Raw genomic sequence first — 17732 nt, forward strand, 5'->3', positions numbered from 1 at the left:
GTTCAGGTAACCAGGATAGAGGTGGACAGCAATCTCCCAATCTTCTCTCCAAAGTAGATCACAGAGCCTCAATAACATCGAGATCTGGTGACTGTGGTGGCCGGGATAGATGCGAAAATTCATCGCCGTGCTCACAAATTCAAATGGCTCTGAGCACTATGGGACTCAACTGCTGTGGTCATAAGTCCCCTAGAACTTAGAACTACTTAAACCGAACTAACCTAAGGACATCACACACATCCATGCCCGAGGCAGGATTCGAACCTGCGACCGTAGCGGTCGTGCGGTTCCAGACTTTAGCGCCTTTAACCGCTCAGCCACTCCGGCCGGCTGCCGTGCTCACAAAGCCAGTCCTGTATAATGCGAGTCGTGCAACCAGGGGCCCTGTTGCCTTGCAACATGTCAGCATTGGGAAACAAACACTGTACCATAGGATGGACCTCATCAGCCAAATGGTCACATAACCCTTAGCAGTAATACGAACTTGTAGAGTAGCCACGGAGCCTATGGAATACCATGAGATGGCTGCCCAAATCATCACCAAACCCACATCATGTTTCGTAACTGGGACAAACTCTGCCAGAAGTTGGAAACAGATGGAACCTTCCATTGCTCAATAATCCAGGTTTTACAGCTCTGATACCACATATTCCAGTTACAGGCACCTGCATCACTAATGGTTTTAGAATTCTCACCCTTCAATTCCCTGCTTAAGCAGCTCCCTTTGAGCTGTTTTGGTGCTGACAAGTTTCGCAAGTGTGACATTCAGTTCTGCAGTGACTTTTGCAGCTGTCATCTTATTTTTCGTCACAATTACCTTCAATGACCATCTGTCACAATCACTCGACACATTTCTTCGTACGAGTTGAGACTTAGCAGCTGTCTTTCTGCTTTCCTTGTATGCGGTACAAATTTTTGATACAGTGCCTCTTGAAACACCAAACACTTCCACTACCTTCGTTCTTGAAGCATCCATTGAACGAGCAACAACACTTTACCCACGTTCAAATGCACTGACACAGAAAACTGTTCTGACCGTGACTGACACTTGCAATGCATCAAGGACAATGTAGCGGTGCCCTCCGTGGTCAAATATAATAGTGCAACATGCAGGCTTGGCTAGTTTCCATATTTTTGTCCACACCTTGCATGACTAAAATTCACACTAAAAATGGCACTTACCTCTTGTTCTGGAAGGTTTTCTGCTATGGAAGCTTCATCAATGTTAGATTCACCTCTCAGTTTTTTACTTTCTTTAATTTTCATTATGCGATCTCGCTTGACATTACCGGCACTTACAAGCACCGACTTCAAAGCTCGAAGACCAAAATCATAATGGGATTGATTTGATAGTTGCTCACCACATAATCTGAAGAAGGTAAAACAAATGTTATCTCATAAAAACTGAGTTACCTGCGGTCCATCTTTGCTTCATGTTCAAAAGCAGAAGAATCTGGAAAAGTCTGCTAACTGAAATCAAAATTTAGGTCCAAAAGAAATGCAAGATACTTCTCCATCTACGAGACATTCTGAACATTGGTAAATAAACTGCTGCAGGCAAATCAGAACAAAACAACAAATTTAATGACTCCTTACTCTCCTTCCCTCCTTGTCTTTTGTATTTACTTCAGTTCTGTTCAAATCTCACTAGACAGCAGTTTTTCTATTAATCCACCTTCCGTTTAATAATTTGAAACTTTATTATACAGGGTGATTATAATTAAAGTTAAACTTTTAAAACGCTGCAGAAATAACATCGGTGGTCAGAATGACATCAAATTGCAACGAAATATTATCGAAGAAGGGGGAGAATGTATGGCAAAAGAAAAAAAATAGTATGAAAATTGATCAATAGATAATGCTGTACATGTCAATACATAAATGAAAACAGCTGTCATGCGCACGACCCATTAAACTTGGTATAAAGACATCAGGTACACGGCTTTTCCTACTTTTACATCTGGGACATTCGCCATGACTGTCTCAATGCAGGATCGTGCTTTGCTTGTAAAGCTGTATTACAAGAAGGATTATTGTGCACCCATCGCTCTGCAGAAGTTCCAGACATTGAAGGGTTTGAAAAAAAGGCATTGGTCTGATGACTGCCGTGGGTCTGGAGAAAAGGATTCGGAAATTTGGAAAGACACGTTCGTTTGGTGTGCAACCTGGTAGAGGGAGGAAATGAATTGATTCGATGTCGGAGGAAGCAGTGGCCACAGCAAAGCAGGAGTAGTTCAGTGATGGTGTGCAAATGTGTAGTGCACGGAGAATTTCTCTGTCATTGGACGTACCCATGAGCACAGTGTGTAAAATCCTACAAAACATCCTTCTTTGCTGAAGTTCCTGGCAGATTAAAACTGTCTGCCGGACCGAGACTCTAACTCGGGACCTTTGCCTTTCACGGGAAAGTGCTCTACTACCTGAGCTGCCCAAGCATGACTCACGCCCTGTGCTCACAGCTTTACTTCTGCTAGTACCTCATCTCTTACCTTCCAAACTTTACAGAAGCTCTACTGCTCTCCTCAGGAGAGCTTCTGTAAAGTTTGGAAGGTAGGAGACCAGGTACTAGCAGAAGTAAAGCTGTGAGGACAGGGCATGAGTCATGCTTGGGTAGCTCAGGTAGTAGAGCACTTCTTACCCGCGAAAGGCAAAGGTCCCGAGTTCGAGTCTCGGTCTGGCAGACAGTTTTAATCTGCTAGGAAGTTTCATATCAGCACACACTCCGTTGCAGAGTGAAAATCTCATTCTGGATCTTCTTTGCTATCCATTCAAAATTACCCATGTGCACGAATTGCTTCCTGTTGAACTGCCAGCAAGAGAGACCTTTGTGAAAATTATTTTATGAGCTCTTCTCAGATGTTTCATGTGAATGTTCAGCTAGTATTTTCATCCAGTTCTGTCCTGAGCCAGTTCTGTTTATTATCTTTATTTTCAACATCTACTGTGAGTTTAGCTTGGTTCACATACATTTATTAATCTGTGTAAGACAGTTTTGACTACAGTGAAGTTCTTAAAATTCTGTTCAGAGGGCAATGATTTGTAGCTACACCATTTCCATTTCAGGGTTGAAGGAACAGATCCGTATAGTTTTAGAATTTCTTGCTCGCATGGAAGTGGACAATGATTGACCATGGAAGATTTTGTGAACACACGAAGCCCACTTTCTTCTGACAGGACACGTCAATACACAGAATTGTCGAATACGGGCAGAGGAAAATCCACACGAAAATCAACCAGTACCACATCATCATGAAAAGGTCACTGGGTGGTGTGGCTTTATGGCATTATTAATCATAGGGCCATATTTTTTCAAAGATACTCGTGCTTCTGGTGCTGTTACCTGTACCGTCACTAGTAAGCTTTAGGAGAGTCTTTTGCGCAATCCCATCCTTCCAGCTCTCCAACAGCATAGATGTGTGGATGGGATCACTTTTATGCAAAATGGCGCACCTCCACACATTGCAAATCCAGTTAAGCAGCTGCAGAAGTGCCATTTTGGAAATGCTAGAATTATCAGCTGCCATTTCCCTACAGCCTGACTGTCCCGATCACCTGATCTTAATCCGTGTGACTTCTGCCTGCAGGGCTATCTGAAAGATGATGTGTTCAGTGTTCCGACTGCAAACTTCGATGCATTGAAGGCATGCATTGTGCAACACATTCTGAATGTGACTCTGGAAACACTTCAATCAGTTGTTAAACATGCTATATCTCGATTTCAACTTGTTGCTAAAATGGTGGAGAGCATATGAAACATGTTTTGCACCCCTCGCACGTAAACTAATAATCCGATTTGATTTTGATTGATTCTTTTTATGCAGTTTTTGGCCTCAGGACAATTAAAATCAAAATTTTCCCATCTGATGTGACCTTGCCATGGTGGATGGGCTTATGTAACTAACAGTACCACACCTGTACATCCATGGACACTGAGTAGTATAGTTTTACGTCAAACATACACCTTAGGCATTATTGTACGGTTTATTTGTCATTTGTAGTTGACCACTATTGAATTATGATGCTTACTGCACCATCTATTGCTACATTTTGAAACTTTATTTTTCTTCTGCCATATATTTCCCCCATCACCACTAATAATCCACTGCAATTTAACGTCATTCTGACCAGTGGAATTATTTCTACAGCGGTTTGAAAGTATAATTTTAATTATAATCACCCTGTATATCTTACAGATCTCTCCTCCCCAGCATACACTCATTCTGAGTTATTTGCTTTATCTGTCACTTCGCGGGCTCATTATTTCAAAACCTACTGCCTTCTACATTCTAAATATTACAAATCCCATGTTCTGAACTCCAGAGAATTTAACACATGGTAGATACAAAACAGTAAGTAAGGCTGTATGATGCGCACATTTTCAGTTCATTAATCACTTACATAAGGACAAAGAAAATATCTGATCTAAACTGTTACAATTACCAAAGTCAGTAAAAATGTACAAAAATAACATGTTTCAAGTAAATTCATTGTATGTTATGTTTATCACTACACAGAAAGTACACTGCCCAGTCAAATTAATGTGACTGTCAAAAGCCTGAATAATCACCTTTTGCAGCATAAAACCCTGTGAGACATGCAGGAAGAGTCAATCAGGTTCTACAAGGTACTGACAGGGATGCAGAGACATACCAACTCTGGTGCCGAGACCAGCTGCACAATGTTTCTCGGCTGATGACAATCCCTGGTGGGAACAGCCCAATCGAGGCGGTGCCACAGATTTTTCAACTGGGTTTAAATCTGGCAAGTTCAGTGACCAGGAGGGTAAAATACACTCCTCCTGGTGCTCTTCAAACCATGCACTTACATTGCAAGCTGTGTGACACGTTGTGTTGGCCAGCTGGTAGAAGCCATCAAGTTGAGGAAAAACAACTGTATATAGTGGTGGACATGGTCTCCAATGTCAGATGCCTATTTGTGTTGAACCACTGTGCTGCCTATTTGTGTTGAATCACTGTGCCTTCCAGAATGACTAGATAACCCAGGTAATGACACAAAAACATTTACCAAAGCATAACGCACCTTCCTCTGGCCTGGACCCTTGCAATGATTGTTGCAGGGTATTTGCTTTCAGTCTGACGGAACATAAAACATGATTCATCTGAAAAGGACACTTCTTGCCACTCAGATGACCTCCAGTTGCATTATCGGCAAGCAAATTCCAGCCTTGTCGCTGACGAACAACAGTCAGCACTGGTGCATGAACCAGTGGCCTGCTGTGGAGGCTCATACACAGCAACGGATTGGCATTGGGGAAATCCTGTTGGTAGCTTCTTGGTCCATCTGGGCAGTCAGTTGCTCAACAGCTACACAGCTATTCACCCACACACATCTCCGCAGCAGTAGTTCACCCACCATCTATGGCTCATGCTGCATCATATTTGCTTCAGCACCAGTTTGGGATAGCATCATTTTGCAACTCATGTTATAATTCAACAACGGAAGCACACAAACAGTTTGTATTTACCAACTTAGCCATTTTGGAAATACTTCCACCATTCGCCTAAAAGTCAATGATCATACCCAGTCTGGATGTCAATCTGTTCCTGCACCGTTTTCTGCCTACCCCCAATATATACCATCTGCTGCTAGTGCTGCTGTCTTCGACTTGTTACTGACTGCACGGTGATGTCAAACTTAGGTGATGGACAAATTAATGTGACTTGATCTTGTATATGAATAATTCCTCACAATTTCACATCTTTAGCACTAATACTATTGTTAACTGCAATCAATCTCTCACCGTCACACCCCCTCTCACCCACACACACACACACACACACACACACACACTCTTTCTCCAATCCGAAATCTTACTTGAAGAATGGGACAATCTTGCAAGCCAACTTTTCTGCTGTTCGGAATCCTTGAGAGAAGAGCATAACTTCTGCAATTAACTGTCTGTCTGGCTTTGTCATTGCTAGTGAACGGAACAGTTTCTTCAGATTATCGGGCAGATTTGAACGACCAGCATAGCCTGGATTCATTGTAATAAATATGGCCATATCTGTAGACACACGTACTTGTTTGCCAACAAGTTCAACTGTTATACCTGCAAAAAAACGAAGTGTGAAATTGCGCTCCAATGACTGCATCACCTTATCATAGAAAGTAAATCATTTTACCTTAGAGGAACAAGAAAGGCTGAATTTGGAATAGGGGCACAGACTAGTAGTGGAACAATTGATGAGAGATGGTTGGGCAGAGCGGATGGACTGTTAAGGGGAAGGAGCATAGAGGGTGAAGATTGGGGATGGGAGGGGAAGAGGAGGGTGATTATGTGGGGGAGAGGACGAGGCATGGAGTGAGAAGAGGGGCATGTGAGGAAGGGGAGGGAGATGAGTAGAGTTATGTGTGGAGGAGAGGGCAGCTTGTGTGTGCGTGCGCGTGCGCGTGTGTGCGTGTGTGCGTGTGTGTAGGGCAGGGAAGGAGGAAAAATGATGTGGGTGGGGAAGAGAGGAGTGGGGAAGAGAGGAGTGGGGAAGAGAGGAGTGGGGAAGAGAGGAGTGGGGAAGAGAGGAGTGGGGAAGAGAGGAGTGGGGAAGAGAGGTGATCAAAGATTATGGGTAACAGTGTGGAGCAGTTGGGGAGTGTGGGTAGAGGAGGGTGTGTAAGGAGAGGAAGGGTAGAAGGCTATGGAAGGAGAGGGTGTGTAACAGAGGGGACTAAGAGGGCAATAAAGAAGGACAGAAGAGAAATGGGAAAATAATATCATAGAAGCTTCTGAAGAATGTAAACAAAAGTAGAAAATAAGGTTATCAGGAAAGAAATACAATTAAAGCAAAAAATCATACAAACAAGATTTAAAAATATATCTAATGTTAGTAACGGCAGTAGCTTATCATCATGCAATACAACCACGTAACTCCCATTCTTTAAAGGATCAAACTGCCATTTATGAAACAGTTTCAAAAGTCTCATTACTTTTCAAATAAGTTAAAGTGTTAAATATTTGATCTGAAGCATGTAAGCAACAAAAGTTAAGAACAGGTAAAAAATTATGCTTTAAGTTTGTTGGAAGTTGCTCATTTTCAAACACTGGACAAATGAAGTCCAGATATTTGTACACTGTTGGTTAAACTGGCTCAAGACGAACACACAATTGCTAATTTTAATACTTGTCTTAGTGTGTGAAATGTTTAACATAAAATTATACTGCTTAATAAGCAGATTATGACAGAATTTTAAATTTTTAAATATGATCAATAACTAGGTGAAATACTGAAAATCAAATTTATGCTGCCCACTCTTGGACAATCTCTTCATAAAAAGACAGTGCGTTCATGCCTCAAAATCTGCAGTTTTCCACTTATCAGTACTGAGGTGAAATGACAACTTACTTCCTTCTTTCTTTCCATCCTGTGCAGATTTCAGAGCTTCTTGTATAGTTTGGACTTGCTGAGACACAGCAGACAACATACGTTCCTCCAGTCGATTGAATTCGTCAAAGCAGCCCCAGGCACCAACCTGACAAAGTCCTACAAAAATTCGACCCATAGCTTGGAAATCAAATGTCTCATCACAGTTGAACACTAGAACAAAACGACCAAGTTGGTGTCCAAGGGCTTTCACAGACTCCGTTTTGCCAGTTCCAGCAGGACCTGCAAGAAACAAACTGATTGAAAACAGACAGACAATTTCAACTGTACAGTAAACAAAGTAAATGAGAAGTGGCAGTTTAGCACAAATGGTTAACAATTTTTCATCACCACACACACACACACACACACACACACAACCATTAAACTTACATTTGTAGTTATTTACATTATTTTCACACAAGACAAACTTATTCCATCATCATACATTGAATTTAAAGCCATGAATTCTAACAGCAACCATGTAACTTTTGTATCACAATGACCATTAATCAAAGTACTTTGATGTAAATGTCGAGAGAGATAGACAGAGACAGACTTCAGCTTCTCTCTGTTCTTGGAATAATTTTTATCATCAAAATATTAAGGGCCAATTCACACTTGAAAGAAAAAAAATAAGAATGTGGTATAATGGGTGCTTACCAAACGGAGAACCTCCAAGTCTAGCTTCCAAGGCTTGTGTCATTGTAAGGTAGCAACGATCAGTAAGTGGTGTCTGCACCAGCCGGTCTTGAACACCAAGATATTCAAACCCATAAAAGAACTTCGCATTGGCCATGTGAATTGTAAGCTGCTGTAAAACATCTGTTTGTCGAGGATCAAAATAGAAGCGCATCTGGCACAACCACTCAAATGCTTTTGGACCAGATACTCCCGTAGCAATTAGCCTTCTTGTGACTGTACGTTTGTGTACAAACTCATTTATCTGAGAAGTATTAAACAATCAGCATCAGTGAAATTATCAACAGATGGTACCTTGAAAAGATCTCAGGAAATTCGTACACTAATTCTGCACAACTTCCATAAACTACATTTGCACTTGTGCTATTTCTACTTTTAACTAGTGAGTTTCTCCTTACCAAATGTTCCAGTTTCTTTCTCCGCAGAGGTGGCTGCTCCTGCAAGACTGAGTCTGCAAGCACGTTAAGTGTCGTCTCAACTTGGCCAAGAACACGCTCCAGAGGTGCCATCCCTTGTTCAGGACTAGCACCTACTTGATGCAGTGCAGCCTCAACATCCTCGCTCCAAAGAATTTGTGCAGCCAAGATCACTATTTGAGCCTGAAAACAATATAAATGACAACTCTCTACCTCTCTTTAAGTATTGTAAAAATCTCAAGTAAAATCAATTATTACAACAAACATTATGGAATGGTTAACATCATAAGGAAGTACCTTGATAACAAACGTCCTGCACTATTGTCACAAGTGTCTCTTATCACAAATTAAATATGGCGTTACTGTTATTTTATAATTGAAAAATAAAAGGAAAGATGAAATTGGAGGTCAAAATCATAATTTATGAACTGAAGTTCTGAATATTTCGAATGAAGATGTCACAAATTGTGTGTTAGGCTTACTGTCAGTCCAACTGTGTGTTTCATTAATTGGTAAGTATTCACACCCAGTTTCTCCATTGTGATGCCAGTCAATTACTCTCAATTCAGTTCTTTGTTACTACTTCATTTGTCTTCCCTATGTTTTATGGATAGAACCAATTTCATTTACTACATTCCAACATTCGCTGAAAGGCATAGAGTGGAGAGACTAGTGCCATTTGTTCTATTCATTTAAAAAGTGTATTGTTTGTTCGATAATTTAATAGGTATTTTTCCGTCACTGCCTTACAGAAATGTAATTTTCTTATGGCCATGTTTGAAGGAGGAACCTTATAACAAAATCTGTGAATACAAGTTTCAATGTCTCCTAGCATTGTCATCAAGGGTGCGAAACTGCATTTCCCTTGACAATTATGGAGGTCCTCAAAATATCTAATCATCATTTGAATTTAGATGGATTAATGTTTCACCAATGCCTTACATTTCTCTTGCATAGCTAATAGGTAGTGTACTGATTAATTTATTATTATAAAAAATAAAATTTTACTCATAGGAAATGATATTACACCTATCTGACATCAAATATTCTTCACAAATGAAGGGCATGCTACATAATCCAAACTTAATTCACAATTATTTCAAAGGTTTACATATGTGCATACTCAATAAATTGTGCAGTAAGAAAGGGGAAAGAGGAAAAGGAAGCATTTTACTTAACACTCATGTGCTTGCAAAATAACTACTTAGTACTAATTATAAAAAATTATGTTCAAATAACTGCTTCTGTGAAATATGTAACAGAAGGTAAGGAATTACCTGATATTTGTCACACCAGTTCATGTAAGCTGATGGATCAATACCACCTTCTTTGAACTGCTTAATATCTTGCACAGCCTGGGCCAAAGATGATGCCAATGTCAATCTCATTTGGCTCTCCACTAATGTAAGCCACTCATTTATCTTTGGATGGTCCACTGTTGAAACTGGCTCCATGAACTTGACCTAAACAAGAAGAAAATTTAGTGCAGTGAATCTAGACCAGTTTTGTTAGTTTATAAACAGTATTTTCATCAATGTGAAGGAAGATTCTATTTTCTCTTTGGTGTGTGTATGTTGCTCTTTTTTAGTACAGCACCATAAAAATCTAGTAAGTTAACCACCACAAGCTTTGTAAACAGAATTGGCAACAACTGCAGTGTTAGTAACTTTATCACCTACAAATCTTTTTGTTTGTTTTTTGCCTAAGTATTTATCATTTGTCAAATAAGACAAAGGAAAAGCCACAGGGTTTCCATCCTAAGAGTCGTCAGGCACATTTTCTCTCATGTTTTGGCAGTTATTTGCAATGCCAGTTTTGCAATGTGTAAATTGAGTTGTTGGAAACAAATATTGCTCTTGATATCTTTTAAGCAATACTTAGTGTTAATGGAAAGGGTCTGTTTCCCCTTTACAGACAACAAGATTATTAAAGTGGGATTTTACATGCCTATTCAACCAAGCAGTTGAGTGCAATATTAGTTTTATTGCCGTGTATTAACAGAGACAGTAAAACATGAAGAATAACTTTCTGCAGTGTCTAAGCAGCTCTGCTGCATCGCATAACCAGTCAGCAAGGAAGGTTGCAAGCTGTCTGGCTTGCCTCCTTCCATTTATATACTAAATTTGTCTGGCCCTTCTCACACCAGCCGATAGGCACGATTCTTCAGTTTCATCAAGTTAAAAGTCATAAGGTTACTTAATGCTGGGTAAAGTATTTTATAAATCTAAAGTGGCTGTCAGTCGAGGCTTGTAGTTCTATTCTATAAATGTGTGACAACTGCTTAGTTTGCACAGAACTCTGAGAACGACTGGAGAGATGTCACAGCATTCAGAGGCTTTGTTCTAGCTTATGCATATCAAGGAGTCACCTGAAAGGCTCACCACACTCCCCTGTTAATCAAGCTAAGAAGGGGTTCGCAGTATTCAGAGGAGGAGGAGATTAGCGTTTAATGTCCTGTCGATAACGAGGTCATTAAGAGACGGGGCACAAGCTCGAATTAGGGAGGGATTGGGAAGGAAATCAGCCATGCCCTTTCAAAAGAACCATCCCAGCAATTGCCTGAAATGATGTAGGGAAATCACAGAAAACCAAATTCAGGATGGCCGGAGAAAGGTTAGAACCATCGTCGTCCTAAATGTGTGCAGTATTCAGCACAGTACAGCTCTGTAAAAGGCTGAGAGTGGTGGTGAGAGATCACAAGTCTTGGAATGGCTGGGAATATGGGGTGGGAAGAGGAGCCTCAGGGAGTTCTTGTCATGTAGGTTAGGATTCCAGAAACTAAAAAGTGTACAAAAATCACTGATTCACCCATTGTCTACCGACATCAGATGGTGGTAAACTGGTGAGAAAGATGTGCTCTGATTGGGCCACATCTGGAGACCTGTGATGGGAATTTATTAAACATGGCAATTTTCAAACTACTGGAGGAAAACAGGAACGTTTTTCCTGACTGGAAGCTGTGGCCAGAATGGCGGAAACAACAGAATTGGGGGCAGCGACACATGAAGATAGACACACTTAGCGTGGATGTGAAAGGTCACTGGTTTAAGATGTCGAGGGCTGACTTCAAACATCAGATGGGACTTCACAATGTCTGAGCCCTGACTAGCAAGATTCTGTTTCTTCTTATGTGACCATGCACAGATGGCTTACTGTCACAGCAGACTGGTGAGAATATGTAGGGGCTCCAGTGATAGGTGGGTACTAATGTTTGCGAAAGGAATGTACCATTTCCATAGTACTCTTAATCCTGGTTCTAGAGATAGTTTCATTTATTATTCATTCAAAAACTGGTGTAATTAAAATATTTGGTGGGTTGCATTCGTATTGGGGATTGAATGTGCAGCTAGGATATGGTAGTGCTCTCCTCAGTTGCTTCATACCTTTACTACAATAAATTTTTCTAATATTAATGTGACTGTCTTACGCTATGTCATTGCTTTTAATATAATAAAATATCTATTTAATTTTATTTTTATTTTGTAGTTTCCTTCATTTCACCACCACCACCATTAGTTCTGTAGGATTTCATAGCAATTCCTCACCTTGGGATTCCACATTAGGGACATTTTTGCAATAGCATCTCTGTTGGGCAATTAAAATATAACATTTGGTAATAGGGAGTGTGACAGGGTCTGGGCAGAACCATCATTCCAGTACTAGTTCACAACCAAACGCCACGGGGTTTTGCAAGTGCAGGCCACAGCACTGCCCAGTTGCTGCTGGATTAGAAGTTGTTCATGTTTTAATGTCGCTGTTAATACATATCTACACCACACTACTCTACAGAATGGACACACACAATTTTGTTAGCGGAATCATTTTGTTTCTAGAGGGGAAACAAGGAGGTGCTCTCTGTTGACGCTGGGCTTCACATGAAAGACATGACAAGCAGCTTTTACTTGGGCTGACTCCAGCTACATACTGCAAAAACAAAACTGAGTATCTGCCGAAACATCAGAGAAAACTCATTTGTTGATTCTTAGGAGGGACGCCCAATATACAGGGTGTCCCAAAATAATGTATACACTCTTTGAAACAGAATCTCTCTTTTATTAAAGGAGACAGAAATACAATTTTTAATGGGTAATAATTTAGAAGGTGGTGAAAACCTTAACAATGCTTTCTTTTGTTTCAGGATTGTCAGCAAACATGGCGTTAACATTTGAACAACGAAAATGGGTGCTCAAGTGTTACTGGAAAACAGAGAATGTGAGTGTGGTACGCCGAAGTTGGAGACTTGAATTTGGAACACCGCCAATTGACAAGAGTAACAATTACAAGAATCAGAGATAAGTTTGGAGTCGAAGGAATAGTGTACAACATGAAGAAGGGACATAGCCGACAAAAGAGAAGTTCAACAGACAATGAGAGATGCAGTAATCCAGGCACACACGCACGATCCCCGAAGAAGTCTATGAGGCAATACTCTTGTGAGACTTGGATCTGCAAAATCAGTGTTAATAAAATAAACTTTAAGCCCTACATTCTAAGACTTTTCCATGCTCTTAACGAGGATAATCCTGATAGGTGAAGCAAATTTTGTGAGTTCATTAACAGATATGAAAAAGAGCAACATTTCCAAGATCAAATTCTTTGGTCAGATGAAGCGACATTTAATCTTGATGGAACAATTAACCCCCATAACTGCGTGTACTGGGCCAGGGAGAATCCATATTAACTAAGCAAAGGCATGTTAATCTACGAGGAGTAACAGTCTAGTGCGGTCTGTCTTCTAGAGGGTTAATCGGGCTATACTATTTTGACAACACTGTCATGGACGAATCGTACTTGGAAATGTTGGAAATGATAACTCCGGGGCTTAGCATTGTGTTTGGAAATGAAGATTATTACTTTCAACAGGATGGGGCACTACATCACTTTCACCTGAACGTGCGGGCATTTCTCAATCGTACACTCCCAACCACATGAATAGGATGAAGAGGGAGTGTGGAGTATCCCGCTCAATCTTCAGATTTAGCTCCTCTAGACTTCTTTCTATGGGGTACTCTCAAGAACACAGTTTACACTGCAAGACCACACACACACACACACAGGATGATCTTAAGAGACCAAATTGAGCATGCCTGTGATGCTATTCCATTGGAAACAATAGAGTTGGCATGTCGTTAAATCGTTGTTGACGGTGTACTGCGGTGGACAGACACCAGTTTGAACATTTAACTCCTCACATCTGACCATGAGGCACGTAACACCATTAAAACTGTATTTCTAACGCCTTTCATTAAAAAGATGTTCAGTTTCAAAGAATGTATACATTATTCTGGGACACCCTGTATTTGCTACAAATCTTCTAAACATTAGAAGCAAAAAATCAGAAACTTCCTGTTATGTAATTCACATTCATGGCTTTAAATTATTAAAGAAATGATATTAGAACTATAAAAGAAAACTGTATGAAACACTAAGTACCTCTTCTCCCTCTCGTGATGCAATTCCGGTAATGACAGTGTTGTCTTCATTCAAAAGTATGGCAGCTACACCAGCAAACATTTTTTTGAAATGTTTCTGCAAACGAGCTACATTTTTGCTATTTCCTATGATCTCTAGAAGATCTTCATCGCCCACAAAATAGAACCTAAACATTAATAAAATACAATAATATGAAATGAAATCATTGTAAATCTTAAGTCTTGTTCTCTAAAACGATAGTTTATAAATCTTAAATTTTCATACTAAAAAAAATGTTACTGAAAGATAGACAAAATTTTGGTTAAATTTTTATACCAGTGCTATAAATGCAACTCACCTTGGGAAAGAAGTTCTTTCCCTTTCAAGGTACTCTCCCAGGGCTTTCTGTATTTTTCCCAAAAGATCTGCCAATCGCTCAAGGGATCTCTGCACACCAGGTATGTTGAGGACATCCATAACCATGGGAGACTTTGTCACTTTCTTCATCAAGCCCAAGAACTCTGAACTGGAAACAGAAAAATCAACAGTCAAAATACCGGAACACAAGCAGAAGAAGGTACCATTTCTTTTTTCCTGTAAGAAAGAACTCCGGAGATGGGAACTTGCCCTTCAGTATATCCTCTCCTCTCGTTATCCGCCAGGCCTCAACCTCCGCTAATTTCAAGTTGCCGCCACTCATACCTCACCTGTCTTTCAACAACATCTTTGCCTCTTTACTTCCGCCTCGACTGACATCTCTGCCCAAACTCTTTGCCTTTACAAATGTCTGCTTGTCTCTGTGTGTGTGTGTGTGTGTGTGTGTGTGTGTGTGTGTGTGTGTGTGTGTGTACCTGTCCTTTTTTTCCCCGTAAGGAAAGTCTTTCCACTCCTGGGATTGGAATGACTCCTTACCCTCTCCCTTAAAACCCACATCCTTTCATCTACCCCTCTCCTTCCCTCTTTCCTGATGAAGCAATTGTTTGTTGCGAAAGCTTGAATTTTAAGTGTATGTATGTGTGTGTTTGTGTTTCTATCGACTTGTCAGCGCTTTCGTATGGCAAGTCACATCATCTTTGTTTTTAAATATATTTACTTTAAAGTGATTAACACTTTATACAGCAAGATGATGAACATTTGGAAATGATGCAACAAAAAACGGTTCAAATGGCTCTGAGCACTATGGGACTTAACTTCTGAGGTCATCAGTCCCCTAGGACTTAGAACTACTTAAACCTAACTAACCTAGGAACATCACATACATCCATGCCTGAGGCAGGATTCGAACCTGCGCCCACAGTGGTCGCGCGGTTCCAGACTGTAGCGCCTAGAATCACTCAGCCACTCCGGCCGGCAATGATGCGACATTCCTATATTTTGAGAATCAATACTAACAACCATAAACAAGAAGTCTATCAGGATGCAAACGTGGTTCTAAGTAACAATCTGTCAGAAGTAAAGGAACTTTGTCCCAGGATCTTCAGTTCTCATTACATTCAATATAAAGGAAACACTTTTATTATAAAGAGCATAATTTTAAGATTCCTATCAGTGTTTTCTTAATCCCATACAAATAGATTTCACTGGCTTGGTGTAATAGCAAGTAGTACATTCTGTACTTTTTGTGTTTAAATAAAAGTTTGTGCAACCATTACAATAATGGGCTGCAAAAATGTCATACAATAAGATCTGTTGTACGATATATGAGGTACAGTTGAGGTTTGAACTACCACTTCGGAAAAACACTTCTGTACTTTGTTTGTTCAAGGCTATGCTTTAGTGTCGATACTTTATTGTATCATGTAAAAATAACATTCATTAATGGAAAATATTGGAACAACAGTTTGAATTATAATTACGACTCATCACTTCTCCTCCTCCTCCTCTTCCTCCTATCCCCCCCCCCCCCCCCCAATTATGTTTTAATAACCCTTCACGAGTTTTAGCCTCTTCAACAGGTTTCCTCTTTTCTGCTCTTTCCAGCACAGTTCTCCACCATTCTCTAACTACGAAAGATTTTTATATCTTATTTCACATCACCTACCCACTGCTTTCATGGGCTTCCTCTTTGTCTTCTTCCAGTTGGCCTCCACTCAAAAACTTTTCAGTTGTTAGCCTCCTAAGGACATGTCCAAGCCAGGTTATTCTCCCACTTTTTACTGTTCTTACAATGCCAGCTTCTTGTATGAGGCGATCCAGCTCAGTGTTCATTCTGGATCTCCAGATCCTGAATTTTCCCATAGACCTTGGGCAGAATCCTGCGTTCAAATATCCTGAGCTGCTGCTGATCAGCACTCATTAGTGCCCATATTTCACATCTAAAGGTTACAACTGGTCTGACCATGACCATATAAACTGGAAGTTACAGTTGTTTATTTAATAACCTAGAGGCCAACAATTTCTTAAGCATGTGGAACTATCTATTACCACTTAGAATGCACTGTTTTATTTTATTTGACATGGAAATTGTCCTATTAATATTAGGTACCAGATAAAGTTGAGTACATATTCAAAATTGAAATCAATTGCTGATAGTTTATCCCAGAAATTCATATATTTAGTCTTCTTTTTGTTAATACAAATGCCTCGAGGTAGTGTGGCTTCTTTCAGCTGACCTAGTGTTCTCTCTAGCGAAACCCTTCCACTAATAATTGCTACATCAGCATATGCACATATCTGGGTTGACTTTGTTCCTATGTAACCACATATCTGAAGCTTCTGAATGACTGCTTCAAGAGTTAGATTAAAAAGCACTGCAGAAAGGACATCCACTTGACCGACTCATTTACTAATACTGAACCATTTACTGAGGTCTTCATCACTCACACTATGGTCTTGGAACCAGCCAACATTGGCAGATAAGTAAAACATACTTTGATGGTATACCACTCTGCCCTATCAAGACTATCAAAGGCACTATTCATCACATGGGATGTTGAAATTTAAATGTGCCTGTCTGGTGGCCAATGCCTCCTTTGTATGTTGGGTAACAATCTATCCTACCTAATTTATATTTTTGTTATACCATCCTTGATCTTCCATTGGTCAATTTCACATTAAGGGAAATAGTGTGCTGTACAGAACATATTATTTGTAAATGGAAACAATATTCACTCGTGATTCACAAGCCTTTCACACTTTTCTATTATATCTTCCAAAGTTGGTTCTCAATGACAAAATACTCTAATACTTGTGACATCTCTAATTTTGTTTTAAATTAAACTAATCACAACTTTACACACACTTGCATTCACCACAGTATTCCCTTTAACTGTTCTCCAACTTAGCTTCACATTCTCTCCAAATTCTCGTCTATTCGGAAAAGTATGCAGTTCTCCCAGTTTGTTCACTTTATCACAATTCTCTGATTATTATGATGGAAAAGAAGCAAAGCACTGGACATTTAAAGTCTTCAAGGAGAGTACACTAGATTTTAAAAAACAAATACTGAAGAGTCATTTTTCCACTAATTGATAATACATACCTGATGCTTTGGAAACGAGATGTTTCAACAGGGAGCAACACTTTAATATCTGCGCTGCCTGAGAATATTCCCTCCAAATACACCCACCGTCTCTGTACATCAATCCACACATCAAACAGTGCATTTATACGATTCAATTTTTCTTCCCAAGTAAGTGCTTCCTCTTCGAACACCTGTTGGAAGACACATCACCATATGAGAGACACACAAAGTAAGGAACTACTCTAGATCAGTTAGTTAAATAGGAGACATCTAGCAAAAACTGTTGTCCTAATATTACCACTACTTCCCTTGATTTCAGACATCATTTGATAGGATACTAAACTTTACCTCCACACAACAGTA

General features: G+C 40.0%; 1 protein-coding gene across 2 annotated transcripts in view; it reads right to left on the reverse strand.

Annotated features, from left to right (window-relative positions):
• LOC124605656 (dynein heavy chain, cytoplasmic) overlaps nucleotides 1–17732 on the reverse strand; it is a 232432-nt gene that overhangs the window by 118759 nt on the left and 95941 nt on the right. For both annotated transcript variants that reach the window (XM_047137483.1, XM_047137482.1), the window contains 9 exons: nucleotides 17388–17560; nucleotides 14265–14432; nucleotides 13928–14093; nucleotides 9772–9957; nucleotides 8477–8677; nucleotides 8040–8322; nucleotides 7359–7619; nucleotides 5836–6070; nucleotides 1183–1369 (listed from right to left, as the gene is read on the reverse strand). In XM_047137483.1, coding sequence (XP_046993439.1) covers nucleotides 1183–1369; nucleotides 5836–6070; nucleotides 7359–7619; nucleotides 8040–8322; nucleotides 8477–8677; nucleotides 9772–9957; nucleotides 13928–14093; nucleotides 14265–14432; nucleotides 17388–17560 — 1860 coding nt within the window. The remainder of the gene's footprint in view (nucleotides 1–1182; nucleotides 1370–5835; nucleotides 6071–7358; nucleotides 7620–8039; nucleotides 8323–8476; nucleotides 8678–9771; nucleotides 9958–13927; nucleotides 14094–14264; nucleotides 14433–17387; nucleotides 17561–17732) is intronic.

The sequence above is a fragment of the Schistocerca americana genome, chromosome 3, assembly GCF_021461395.2.
Source record: "Schistocerca americana isolate TAMUIC-IGC-003095 chromosome 3, iqSchAmer2.1, whole genome shotgun sequence".
In the NCBI taxonomy this organism is placed as follows: Eukaryota; Metazoa; Arthropoda; class Insecta; order Orthoptera; family Acrididae; genus Schistocerca; species Schistocerca americana.